The sequence below is a fragment of the Desmodus rotundus genome, chromosome 6, assembly GCF_022682495.2.
Source record: "Desmodus rotundus isolate HL8 chromosome 6, HLdesRot8A.1, whole genome shotgun sequence".
Lineage (NCBI taxonomy): Eukaryota > Metazoa > Chordata > Mammalia > Chiroptera > Phyllostomidae > Desmodus > Desmodus rotundus.
In genome coordinates, this window is record NC_071392.1 from 88,140,093 (window position 1) to 88,152,224 (window position 12,132).

At 41.6% G+C, this 12,132-nt stretch overlaps 1 protein-coding gene across 1 annotated transcript in view; it reads left to right on the top strand.

Annotated features, from left to right (window-relative positions):
- Positions 1-12,132, top strand: part of CNTNAP2 (contactin associated protein 2) — a 1,617,197-nt gene that overhangs the window by 738,868 nt on the left and 866,197 nt on the right. Inside the window, exon 5 of the mRNA XM_053926665.1 lies at positions 11,059-11,262. Within this exon, the coding sequence (XP_053782640.1) occupies positions 11,059-11,262 (204 nt within the window). The remainder of the gene's footprint in view (positions 1-11,058; positions 11,263-12,132) is intronic.

Here is a 12,132-nt window from a genome sequence, read left to right on the forward strand (position 1 = left end):
GAGATGGCCTTAGGGCTTCGCACATGTTAACTCATTCAGTCTTCACAGTTCTCAGAGCGCGCTATGGGAGTAGTGCCTTCGCCTTTTGAGATCCCAGCAAACGAGGTTGAGGAGAAGCTCTGTGACTTACTGAAGGTCACGGAGCTAGCAGGCAGGATGTAGCACCTGCAGTCTGAACAGAATCTCGGTCTTAACTAGGTCTCCGTGTCACTTCTAATGACACCGAGTCCCTCCTTTCCAGGTATCTTGGTTTAGCAAAGAAGACAGCTATGAACAAAATATATGTATCACCGTTCTTCGATATTACAATAGAAATTGTGCTGCTGGGCTACACTAAATACTAGAAGAAAAGAGAGGGAAGCATGATACACTGTAGCTGAATGTGAGTGGATTTGTATCCCTGTGCAAGGTCGTGGGTTCATTTTTACCAGCCCCCCTGGGTAATTGTAGCCATGAATGTTTTCTAATTTACTCAGATAAGTAATTGTGTTCCCATGTTCTAGAATTAAAATAATTCAATCTTATGAATCATGTGTCCATTTAAACATAATCAAGGCACTAAGAATATAAATTAATTATTAATATGTTGGTATAAATCATTTTGTTAGATTATACTTATAGAAGCCTCTATATCACAGGCGGCAACACAAGGCCTTGCGGGCCGAATCCGGCCCGGCACCTTGTTCCTACCTGGCGGCAGCACCGAGCTCCTAGTTAAGGAGTACTTACATCTATACAGTCCTAACATTACATTTGGCCCTTTGAAGGCAACCACGAGGCTGATGTGGCCTCCGGTGAAAATGAGTTTGATACCCTTGCTCTATGTAATAAATGATTATCATTTGCTTTCTTTTCAAGAATTAACAGTACATGTTATTTTTGCATGTAGCTTTTTACTCCAATTTGCAAATTTTGGCACTCTGTAAATGTATCAATTTTAACTATTCAAAGTAGTCACCCATGAAAAGGTTTCAATGTCTGTGGATTTTATGTTGTAAAATTGCCTCTGGTAGCGTCCAGTGGATAATGAGCCAAATTAATCAGGAAATGTGAATGTGCCTTAAAATTTAGCCAATCTAAAGCTGATTTAAAATCCAAAATTAAATAAGTGTATAGTTCTTAGGAAGCATGACCAAGTCACCCAGAATAAGAGATGCTTGATTTTGGAGCTAAAGGGAGCCTGAAATTACCTCTTCCTTCCTTCACTTAAAGGCCTGGAGAGTGAATTGACTCCCCGAGGGAGAACAGGCCAGGTGGGGGCTGAGCCCCTGTGTCCAGGGCCAGTGCTCTCCCGCAGCCTAATGGGTGGTTGGAATCTGTTGGTTCAGCTGCATACTTCTTGGGTCAGGAGAAAGCAGGCATCACTTTGATTTCCGAGTAAATTTCCTGCCTCAGCCTGCCCTTTATCTCCCTGGGATGGAGACATGCGCTTTGCTTCGAGGTCCACATCAAGAGAAACTCAACCATTGATATTTGAAGGACTTAACTGCCCTGCTATAAATAGCACTTGTACAGCCTTCTATCTGGCAAGCCTTGAGAAGTGCATAAATTGTTAGGATTGACCTAAACTGTAAAAAATGTCAAATGCAGAAAGTTGAAAATAGGATGTGTAGGCACCGTATCAAAATGTGTCCTATTTCCAAATTCAGTTTCTTTTTTAATAGCCCTATCCCCCCCCCAAGCCCCAAACTTCCCTAAAATTGATGGGAATTTGTAACATTTGCCTGCCCTTACATTTTCTGAATTCAAAATGATCCTCTGAAGCTGCAAAATTCTTCATTTTCACCTCTAGATTTCAGATATTTCTAAAAGCTCTACTCTTATTCAAAAGAAAATTTGAGATCTCACCAATAGAAACCCTTGATTTATGTTAGGAAGAGAAATTCAAAGTATCTATTACACAGAACAAAATCTAAAATTCTTAAAATATAAGAAATAAGCTTCAAGTTTTGTTATAGTCTTGTAGTACTTTAGGATCTAGAGGCTGGACTGGCTAATTTTCCCATTCTGATAGACTCAATAAAATCTGTATTTATATGGTACAAATTTCAAGACGATTATTTACTTTCAGATCAGAAAAAAATTGGCAATGATCAAATGTCTAAAAACAAAAAAAGAGAAGAAAATTCTGCACCTTACTTCAAAATGTGAATGATGGTGTGATTGGGATTCTGTGATTTCCCCCAGGAACCTGTGAGATTCTACACAATGTACAGGAGGAAACACTTCTGCCCTCAGGTCTTTAGCTGGGCCTAATAACTACACTGACATGTGACATAGGAGAAAAGCACACAAATTATATTTTAATGTTTTTATCTGTACATGGGAGTTCTCACAAGAAAAATGAAGACCCAAAGAAACCAGTAAGCCCAAAAGCTTTTTAAACAAAGAATGATACATTTTAAGGATGTGGTGAGAAAAAGGGGCTTAGGCAAGGGGCAATAAATTGAGACAGTGATTAGGAAATATTTGGGGGGAACTAACTGAGGAAAAGGGTGATTTTAGCAAATTTGTTTGTTCAAGTTCCAGCTCCCATTCCGGCACTGGTTGTGGTGATAATAACATTGTCATTCTCTTCCTTGGTGGAGGGATGCGGGCAGGGCATCTTTGTCATGGGAAATGTCATGGCCTCCTTTGAGAGAGAACGAGGAGGTCAGAGAGCCCTTCCTGAATCTGCGGTTTCCCAGGCGCCTCATCTCAAAATAATCAGTATGCCAAAGAGGCGTACTTTGGGGCGCTGTGTTCTGAACCCCTTCAGTGTTAATGCACTGCTAACATTGATTGACCGAGTGCTTAGTGAAATGTAAGGACGAGATATGTAAACCCCAGAATTCAGTTGCAGTGAGCCTGGGAGGGATGACAGATTTGCCTTTGTCACCTCCGCATGTAGGCCCCATGTCCTGAAACTCCTGTCCAAGCATTGCGAGTGTGGCTTCACACTCATCTGGAAGAGACTTGCAGTCGGTCAGTCGATCGTTTTCCTCAGGATAATTTAAGTATTTCTTGATCTGACTGTCACTTTCATACATGTGGTAGTTTGAAGTGGTTATTTCCCTGTTGAAAGAAACAAATGCAATTTTCATATAGTCAATTCTCATTATGCACAGTAGTTACATTCTATAGCATTGCCATGAACACTGAATTAGTGAATGCTGGACCCGTGCCCCTCGGGGAAATACCAGGTGGGGTTTCTGCGAAACTTAGGTCCCTGCATCTTTGTCAGCCAGTCAATGTACGATCTTGCTTCACGTGTGTCAACAGCACTGTATGTAACTCACGCCTGATCTAACTCATGCATTTTCTCCACAAGGCACATAACAGCTTCCTCGTGCTTGGGGACGCAAGGAAGCACTTCGGCACTATGCTTTCGAGAGAGACCTCTCAAACAGTGAAATCACCTATAAAAAGCTCCCAAAATGCAAAAAAAAAAAAAAAAGAAAGAAAGAAAGAAATGTAGCACTCAATATGAATGGACATGATTTTACAGCGTAAGAGCTGAAACAGAAGAGTGTAAGAGGGCAGAGCTAAGGTCTTGTTCCACCTTTGCTGGGAGCGTGAGCTCAGGTGTCTCATATTTGGGGTACAGTTGTAGTCAGTAGGCCAATTGTCAGATACCAAGTCTGCTAGTAATGGAGGATCAACTCTACCTGTTAATTGATTGTACTTTTAAAAATATATATACTTCCTTTTTAGAAAATCTTATATCCAAAATCTCAGTGAGTGAAGCTAAGATTTGTGGCATTTTCCTTCCTTCCTCCCTCCCTTCTTCCTTCCTTCCTTCCTTCCCTCCCTCCCTCCCTCCCTCCCTCCCTCCCTCCTTCCTTCCTTCCTTCCTTCCTTCCTTCCTTCCTTCCTTCCTTCCTTCCCTCCTTCCCTCCCTCCCTCCCTCCCTCCCTCCTTCCCTCCGTCCTTCCTTCCCTCCCTCCCTCCTTCCTTCCTTCCTTCCATTCTTCCTTCCTTCCATGTTTACCATAGATTTTTCGGTAGCATACAGTGATAGTTGAATCTTTGGATCATAAGATACCATTAAAATTTCTTTGTTTTTTTTAAACATCCACTCTCTATTCATTTAGCACTAACCTACTTGTTTTCTAGAGAATCTGGCTTTTGAGAAACAAACTTCCTTGCTGATACTTACTGAAGTAATTTATAGGCAAATGATGTGATGGAAAATAAATTTAATTTTTCAGACATTAGAGTCCATTTAGTTTAATAGGTGATACTATTCAAGTTTAAAGACACATGTGACTGAATAAAACATACCTGTGGGGGACTACTAGATAATCACTTCTACGTGATACAAAATGCAAAATCCGCTGCTCGGCACTTAAAAATAGGGAGTTGTCATTCAAATGCTGGATTTCTGACCCTTCTTAAATATTGAATGTCTAATCACTGGGAATGAAACAAATATTTTATGTCAACTATAATAGAAAAACTAAAAATGATAAAAAATAGTGAGTGTCCGAATAACGCCAGCTTTGCTGCACAGCTTCTGTTTGCGGCAGGTGGGTAAAGACCGCCTCCCTTATACCAAAAATACATCCCAGACACTTCTGTGGTTTCTCCACTGTCCAGACCAAGTTTCTAAGCCAGTCATTTAGCGTCTTCCTCTGGTGATTTTTAAACGAAGGATAATATTGTCTGTTACCCATGCCTTTGTCCAAAGGAGAAAGTGAAAGGCAGAGCGGTGGTTAGCTCTCCGCACACGTGGTAGGAGCGTTGCTCGTGAATGGACATGAGTTCCTTCAGCCGCTCCCCAGGGCCTCAATGGGTGTCATGTAGTAATGGATGACACACCCAGGTTCACAGTGAATGACATTCCTTCCAATGCCCGAGTCACCGAGCTGTGTTCTAGGCCCCAGAGTACTGCCTGGTGTTTTACCAGACGGTTGCCAACCGCTCCAGCAGAGACGAGAGCACCTTGTGTTACAGTCTGCGTGCATTCTGAGCTTCCTGAATCGCAGGCTGTGGTCGAGGTAGGAGATGCACCCAAAGGCACGTGCAGTCACACCAAAACTAAAGCGAAGCTGTCCCGGACTGCATCCTGTGCACCACCTCAGATCCCACTGAGCTTATAGCAGGATTGCTTGCAAGTAAGAGCAAAGCATTTGCACCAACTCATTCAGCTTCAGAAAGTCAGATCAATAAAAATGGCAGTCTCTACTCGTCACCTAGGACATGTGCTGTTTGTCCAGGAGACTTTATAGAAGTTGTTGCAGGCAGTGTATCCTGTTTGGATAAATAGTGATTTGACATTTTTATTGTTATTTTTTAAGGTATGAATCTGAATGAGATAGAACATGAAAATACGGCATACCTGAAGAAAGGAAAAACTTCTGAGATTCTGTCTAAAAATTAAGCTGGTGCGAATAAGTGAATTCACATATTTAGTATGTTTCAAAGCAGAATTTTGACACATTGGTCTTGTTTTTAGGGTAGTTTTTGATTTCCTTAAAAGCCCTGACTCTTTTCTAGCATAGGACTTGTCGTGATATTGGAGAAAACTATGAATGCAACTGTTCATCTGAAATTCTACAGTCTCTCTAGAAACCTTAACGGCTTTGAAATTCTGGGTGGCAAAAATGCCTCATCAGAGAGCCTTTGCCTTCGTATATGACCCAGTTATCTTCGAATTCTGGCGTGGCATAACCTCTGTCAACACGATTGGGCGTCAGCTTCTTCGAGGCATGGTCTCTGCTCTCTCTGCCCCTGCACACTCTCCCATACCAGCACAGGAGTTACCTTTCCAAGATGCACATCTGAGCACATGCTTTCCCTTTAGGACATCGTTACTCACCTAGACTCATGTCTTCCATGTGGGGCCATGGCCCCTCCATCTTACAATCCCTTCCCCTCCCATGACCCATCCACCGTACATGTTACAGTCGCACAGAACTCCTCAGCTCTTTAACACATTTCAGTGTGCTCTGTTTGGATTTATCTTAATCCTAATTTTCTTAAACAAGAGAGCTCGTCTGTTCTTTCTTAAAGCTCACCCCTTCACCTCAGCAGACCCATGTTCTCAGAACAATGCTACGGGGGTAGGTAGGACACAGAGAATGCTGGCTGGTACCACACACGGGATAACGGTCTCTGAATGAATGTGCTGTAAAGGAGCTTTTTGCAGCCTTACAGAATGACCCTTGCCAACAATTCTATTTTTTTCTTGTTTGGCCAACACTTTGATATATCCTGTTTTTTTCTAAGATATACCGTAGTTAAGGGAGCTTTCTGTAGAGGGTGTTTTAGAATGTAGTGTCTGTGACGCATAGTAAGATCGACAGGTCTGTTTTATATTGATAGAAAATTTAAGGTTACAGTATGGTCAACATGTCATGATACCATTGCCACTGAAAAGAGAGTTTGTTCCCAGAAGGAAGGGACACGTCACACCATGAGGAGGGGTGTGATGGGAGGACCCCACAGAGGAGGCAGCTGCTGTCGGGAGGCAGAAGGAGTAGGGGAGGAGCAAGAGCCTTCACTGTGGCTCCTACAGGAAGTAACGGGAGAGGCAGGGTATGCAGGGTTAGGGTTGGCTGGTGTGAGCTATTCCAGTAGGCTCTGGGGCTCAGGCAGTGTCCGCTGTGGCCGGGTGCCTGACCCTGGGGTGCTTGGATCAGGTGGACAGTGGCCCGGGGTGTGAGAGTCTGAGAGGGGGTAGCTGGGCTGGGGCCGGTTTGCATGTGGGGAGGGGCAGCCCCTCCTGGGTCAGCAGAGCCCAGAGCACAGAGAATAAGAGACATGTTCACGCAGAGGGGGACGTGGCAGCGTCCAGGACGGGCCAGGTGATCGAAAGCACCCAACACGCCTCTATGTCCACCATCCCCTCTTCTGATACGAACAATTTATCTTTTCCTCACTGTGCTGTAAATTACCATGGAAACGGTGCCTCAAAACCAAGCTCCTAAATCGAATTGCCATATTTTGACCTATGCCATGTTAAAATTTGGCCCCAACATTTAAACAATGTTTTACGTGGAACTAGAAACACATCACATTTTTCAAGTGTGTAGGGTAAATGACATATATTCTTACTTTATATAAATACCTCGGTGCATGAAGGTCAATAAAACATACTAACCAGCTATAAATACAGGTTTCCTACATTATAAATATCTCATTACCCAAAACTCATGCTACCATTGTATACTTTGAAACATACCCAAATAAAAGGACATTCTCCTCTCTCTCCCTCGTTCTTATATATGTGTGCGCACATATGTATACATGCATGCACATGTGTGCGCACATGCATGTATATATGTGCGTGTAATGCATGGATTGTTTCATAAATTAGATAATTAAATGCATGAAATCTAGAAGGCTATGCACCAACTTTTTTCTCATTAACATTGGTGACCTCTTGTGTTTGGGAATCACATCCCATATTTATATACCTGTATTGTTTTATTTCTTGTCAGTAAGCATGCATTATATTTGTAGTAAAAAAAATCACAGTTATTTTTTAATATTAAAACCTTCAGGTAGTAAAAACTTCCCCAAAATATTGTATCTAAATTCAGAAAGTAGACTAAGTAACAATGAAATTTTTTTTTAAAAAAAGGCTTCCTGCTACAAAGATCTGATGAACCTGCACGTCACCAGCTCCCCGAGTTCTAGTTAGAAGCAGAACTGTGGAAACACTTGATTTCGCACTCACGTTCTGACTAGCTGTTGTCATTGTTCAGATTGCTTAAACAGCTCAACCACACGCATTTAACCACTGCTTCGAAAACCTAATTCTAGGGAGTGCTAAGCAATCAGGGTAACGCGGGGGAGGGAGGGCAGGGGAGGAGACTTGTCCCAAAATAACCACAGATTATTAGATGTCAAATAAAATTTCAACCTATTTTTGTAGGAGATAGAACTACATTCTGGATGTTACCATACCCCAGGCTCTCTTAAAAGTGTATGGTGTGTGTTAATGTACACATTTATATCATAGATTATTTCTAGGAATTTCGTAATATCAAGGCCAACTCTAAGATCACAGCGACACGCTGATCCTGTGCAAGCATTTAACCCATTCAGAAAAGAACAGCTTTGATTTAATACTGTGAGAGAATCGGCATGCAAAGCATTTTGTCAGTTTCTCCACTAGCCACTGACCACTGACTCTTTGTGTGGTGAGGTTTGGTATGTTTCAATAGCACCCCTTCATGTTTTTGTTAATATCCTAGGACTTTCTGAAGAAATAAATTATTCCCATCCTTTCTATCACTTTTTTCTTCACCCTGCATGTAAGGGAGAAAGACATCAACATTTGCCTGAGTCACTGTTCTGTACCTGAAACCAAATGCAGATTTTGATTTAGGAGAGGCTACCGTATGGATAAATTCTCCCTTCTATCTCTAAGCACAGGAAACATTTGCGTCCTGAGAGGTGAATGGGAAATACATTGTGTCACTTAATATATACCGATGCTGTATAAAACAATGGTGTGTCTGTTACTCATCTGTCACTGAGATGAAATTGACTGCCATTTACTTTCTAGAGTTCAGGATTTATTCCTTCCCTGTGACTTTTCACGTAGGTACTTTTTAAGACAAAAAATAATAGCTAATAGCTACCAACTACTGGATTATAAATTCAACCTGGTATCTGATCATCAGACTTCACTTTTTCTCTCTTTTATTTCTCATCAAAGATGATAAAGATACTTCACTTGGAATTCAGCTGTGACAATATAGTTGATGAAGCTGAAGTCTAATTGGGTTTGCAGTGTTAGCAGAAACCAAAATTTAATGGCTGATTTTCCCCCATAGTAAAATAAACCTTCATGAATCACAGTCTTAGAGAACAGAATTCTGTTGATTAAGAAAGTCTTTTTATGGACAGTAAGGAACTGACTATTACAATTATAAATTCAAAATTTTACTTTTCTCTTAGAACTTTTTAGAATATAAGAATTCTCTAACCTATTTTTTAAACCACAAATATTTGAGGTAACAGAATAAATATTTTTAAAGGATTTAAAATTTATCAGTGATTTGAAGGAAGAACTTAGGGTTAGATTTAGTTTCTTTTCTTCATTTTATTTCTTTTTTAAAATTTTTATTGAATTCATTGGGTGACGTTGGTTAATAAAATTATATAGGTGTCAAGTGCACAGCTCTGTAACACGTCATCTGTACACAGTACTGTGTGTTCACCGCCCCAAGTCACATCTCCTTCCATCACCAGCTGTCCCCCCTTTGCTGTCTTCTATCTGCCTCCACCCACCTTCCCCTCTGGTAATCACTGTGCTGTTTTCTGTGTCTATAAAATTTGTGGGCTTTGCCTGGCTGGTGTAGCTCAGTGGATTGAGCAGGGGCCTGCAAACCAAAGGGTCACCAGTTCGATTCCCAGTCAGGGCACATGCCTGGGTTACGGGCCAGGTCCCCAGTAGGCGATGTATGGCAGGCAACCACACACTGATGTTTCTCTCCTGCTCTTTCTCCCTCCCTTCCATTCTCTCTAAAAATAAATAAATGAAATCTTTAAAAAAAAACTTGTCGGTTTTCTTTTGCCTAACCCTTTCACCTACTTCTCCCAGCCCCCCAACACCCCTCCCCTCTGACAGCTCTCAGTCTCCTCTCTGTATCATTTCTGAGTAATGTATAAGGTGAGTGTGTCCACAACAGTCATGCTATAGAATTAGATGAGAGTAGAACTTACAATGGCAAGTAATGCACATGAAGAATCAGTGTGTATACAGTGTCTCCGGTGGTTCTGGACCACAACAGCAGCTGCCATGGGGGGGTGGGGTGTAGGGTTGCCCTCTCGTGGGGGAGCCAAAGTGTTCCCTGGGTGACTGGAGCAGAGAAGGGTCAGAGCACTCGGACATGGAATGAGAAAATATTTCCCTGACAGGCCTCAAACTTGCTATCACTTTTCTCCTGTGTCTCCCTGTGGAGTTCTTTAGTAGGACCTGGCCCCAAACTGAGAGATGGTCTTGTAATTCAAAAGTGTGTAGAGCTTTAGATTCACTGGGTTCTCTTTGATTTCAGATTAAAAGCCAAATAAATGGATTAAAAAATACTGTTAATGACAAAGATCTAATAGTGGGAACTAAGTGGTTTGTTTTTTGTTTTGGGGTTTTTTTGCACTCAGACTTGACCCTTGGGTTGGAACCACACTAACCAGCAGGGAATAATACATTAAATAACCTCACGCCCACTTCTGTGTGACTAAAGTGGCAATTCTAAAACAAGTCCCCACCCTCACCTTTTTTTGAGGATGGTGACAAAATTGTTTATACTTCTAGGAAGTTTATATACTTGTGTCTCTGGTGAAATTCCCTGAAATCAAATTAGAACTTCTATTGTCACGGGGTAGCCGGGATATTTGTTCTCTTAACTCAGTTACAGCTAAGGAATCGGTGCGGTCAAAAAGAGGAGTTGCCCAGTTCTCCATTCTAAAGGCAAGGAACTGACATGAAATTTCAGACAGATGGGAGGCCAAGAGCAAATGTTAAGAAATTTCTTCAAGTTCAATTAGCTATAAACTTGAGTACCACCATAAAGGGTACTCAAAATGTAGTAGGATATAAAATCCATTAGAGTATCAGTAGACTATCAAACCCTGAATTTCAAGTGCTCTCATTCTCCTGTCAAAGAAAGGCTTAATTTGTGAGTAAAATTTATATTTAAAAATTGTAATAATTAGCCTCATTGAAAAAGGAAGACATTAAAGTCTCATGCCGCCAGGAATAAAATTTTTACTTGTTTGAAGTAAACTCTAGATCCCCAAGTTGAAATGTGAAGTATATAAATCATGGAGGACATTTATGTTATTAACCATAATTACAACTGAAGTAAGATTTTACATCAAGAGAGGTTTCCGTGATCGTTCTTTATGACGTCTTCGCATACAGTTCACTTCAGGACACACAATCAATCAAACGAAGAAAAAGAACAAGAGCCCAGGACCCCGGATTTCTCAGGAAAAGAAAACAAAACAGAACACTCCTTTCTTATTTCTTTCTGGGCAGTCCCTGGTTGGACACAGATGTACTTCACACTGGATGATAGCATACAAGAACCGAACTATAATGTTATTTTGTTCTTCTTTTAGGGGCTGATGTTATCAACTTTGATGGCCATGTTGTGTTGCCGTACAGATTCAGAAACAAGAAGATGAAAACACTGAAAGATGTCATTGCCTTGAAATTTAAAACCACCGAGAGTGAAGGGGTGCTCCTCCATGGGGAAGGCCAGCAAGGGGACTACATCACTCTGGAGCTGAGAAAAGCCAAGCTGGTCTTCAGCTTAAACCTAGGTATGTTCTGACTTCTGGCATCGTTCCTTCCATTTATTAGCATTGCTATTAATGAAATGCTAATGCTGTTTAACCCTAAAAGTGTAAATTACTAAAACAGTTTACATTGTTATCCATTCATTTATAACCCCTTACAGTCGGTATATATTGGCACTTTGATATGCTCGTTCATTCAAAAAGTATTGATGGAACACCTGTATTGTGCAGGGTGTGTGCTAGCATCTGGGATACAGGGGTGAAGACGCAGAAGGATGCCGAGTTCACAAAGTTTATCACCTGGTGGAGGAGTCAGACAGTGGATTATCTGTTACTATTTTCAAACAAAGAAATCAAAAGAAATGACAAGTACAGTTGCTGACCTTGGAACAACACAGGTAATAGGGGTACCAAACCCCCCCTTCCACGGTTGAAATTCCATGCCACTTTTGACTCTCCAGTGCACTCTTTGCATCCATGGACTCAACCAACCATGGATCGGAAACAGTATTTCCCATCTGAGGTTGGGAATCCGAGGCTGGGAATGTGAGAAGTCCCTGCATACAAAGAGCTGACTGCAGTGATTAAATAAAGCCTTTGTGTAAGTGAACCCACGCTGCTCACACTTGTGTTGTTTGAGGGTCAGCCATAACATGAGCTCAACTCAATGGGCCAGCACAACACTGCAGAGGCAAGAGGGGTCAACATGAGGATGTGGACTGAGCAAAGTCCTCGACAAGAAGATATTCACGCTGAGGTCAGTGACAAAAACCAGCCAGGAGCATGTTGGGGAGAAGAGCGTTTCACAGGATAGCAGGGAAGCAGGTGTGCACATTTGGAGTAAGTGGGAGCAAAGACAAAATCCAGAAGTTAGGGATCGTTCAAACCTGTAAG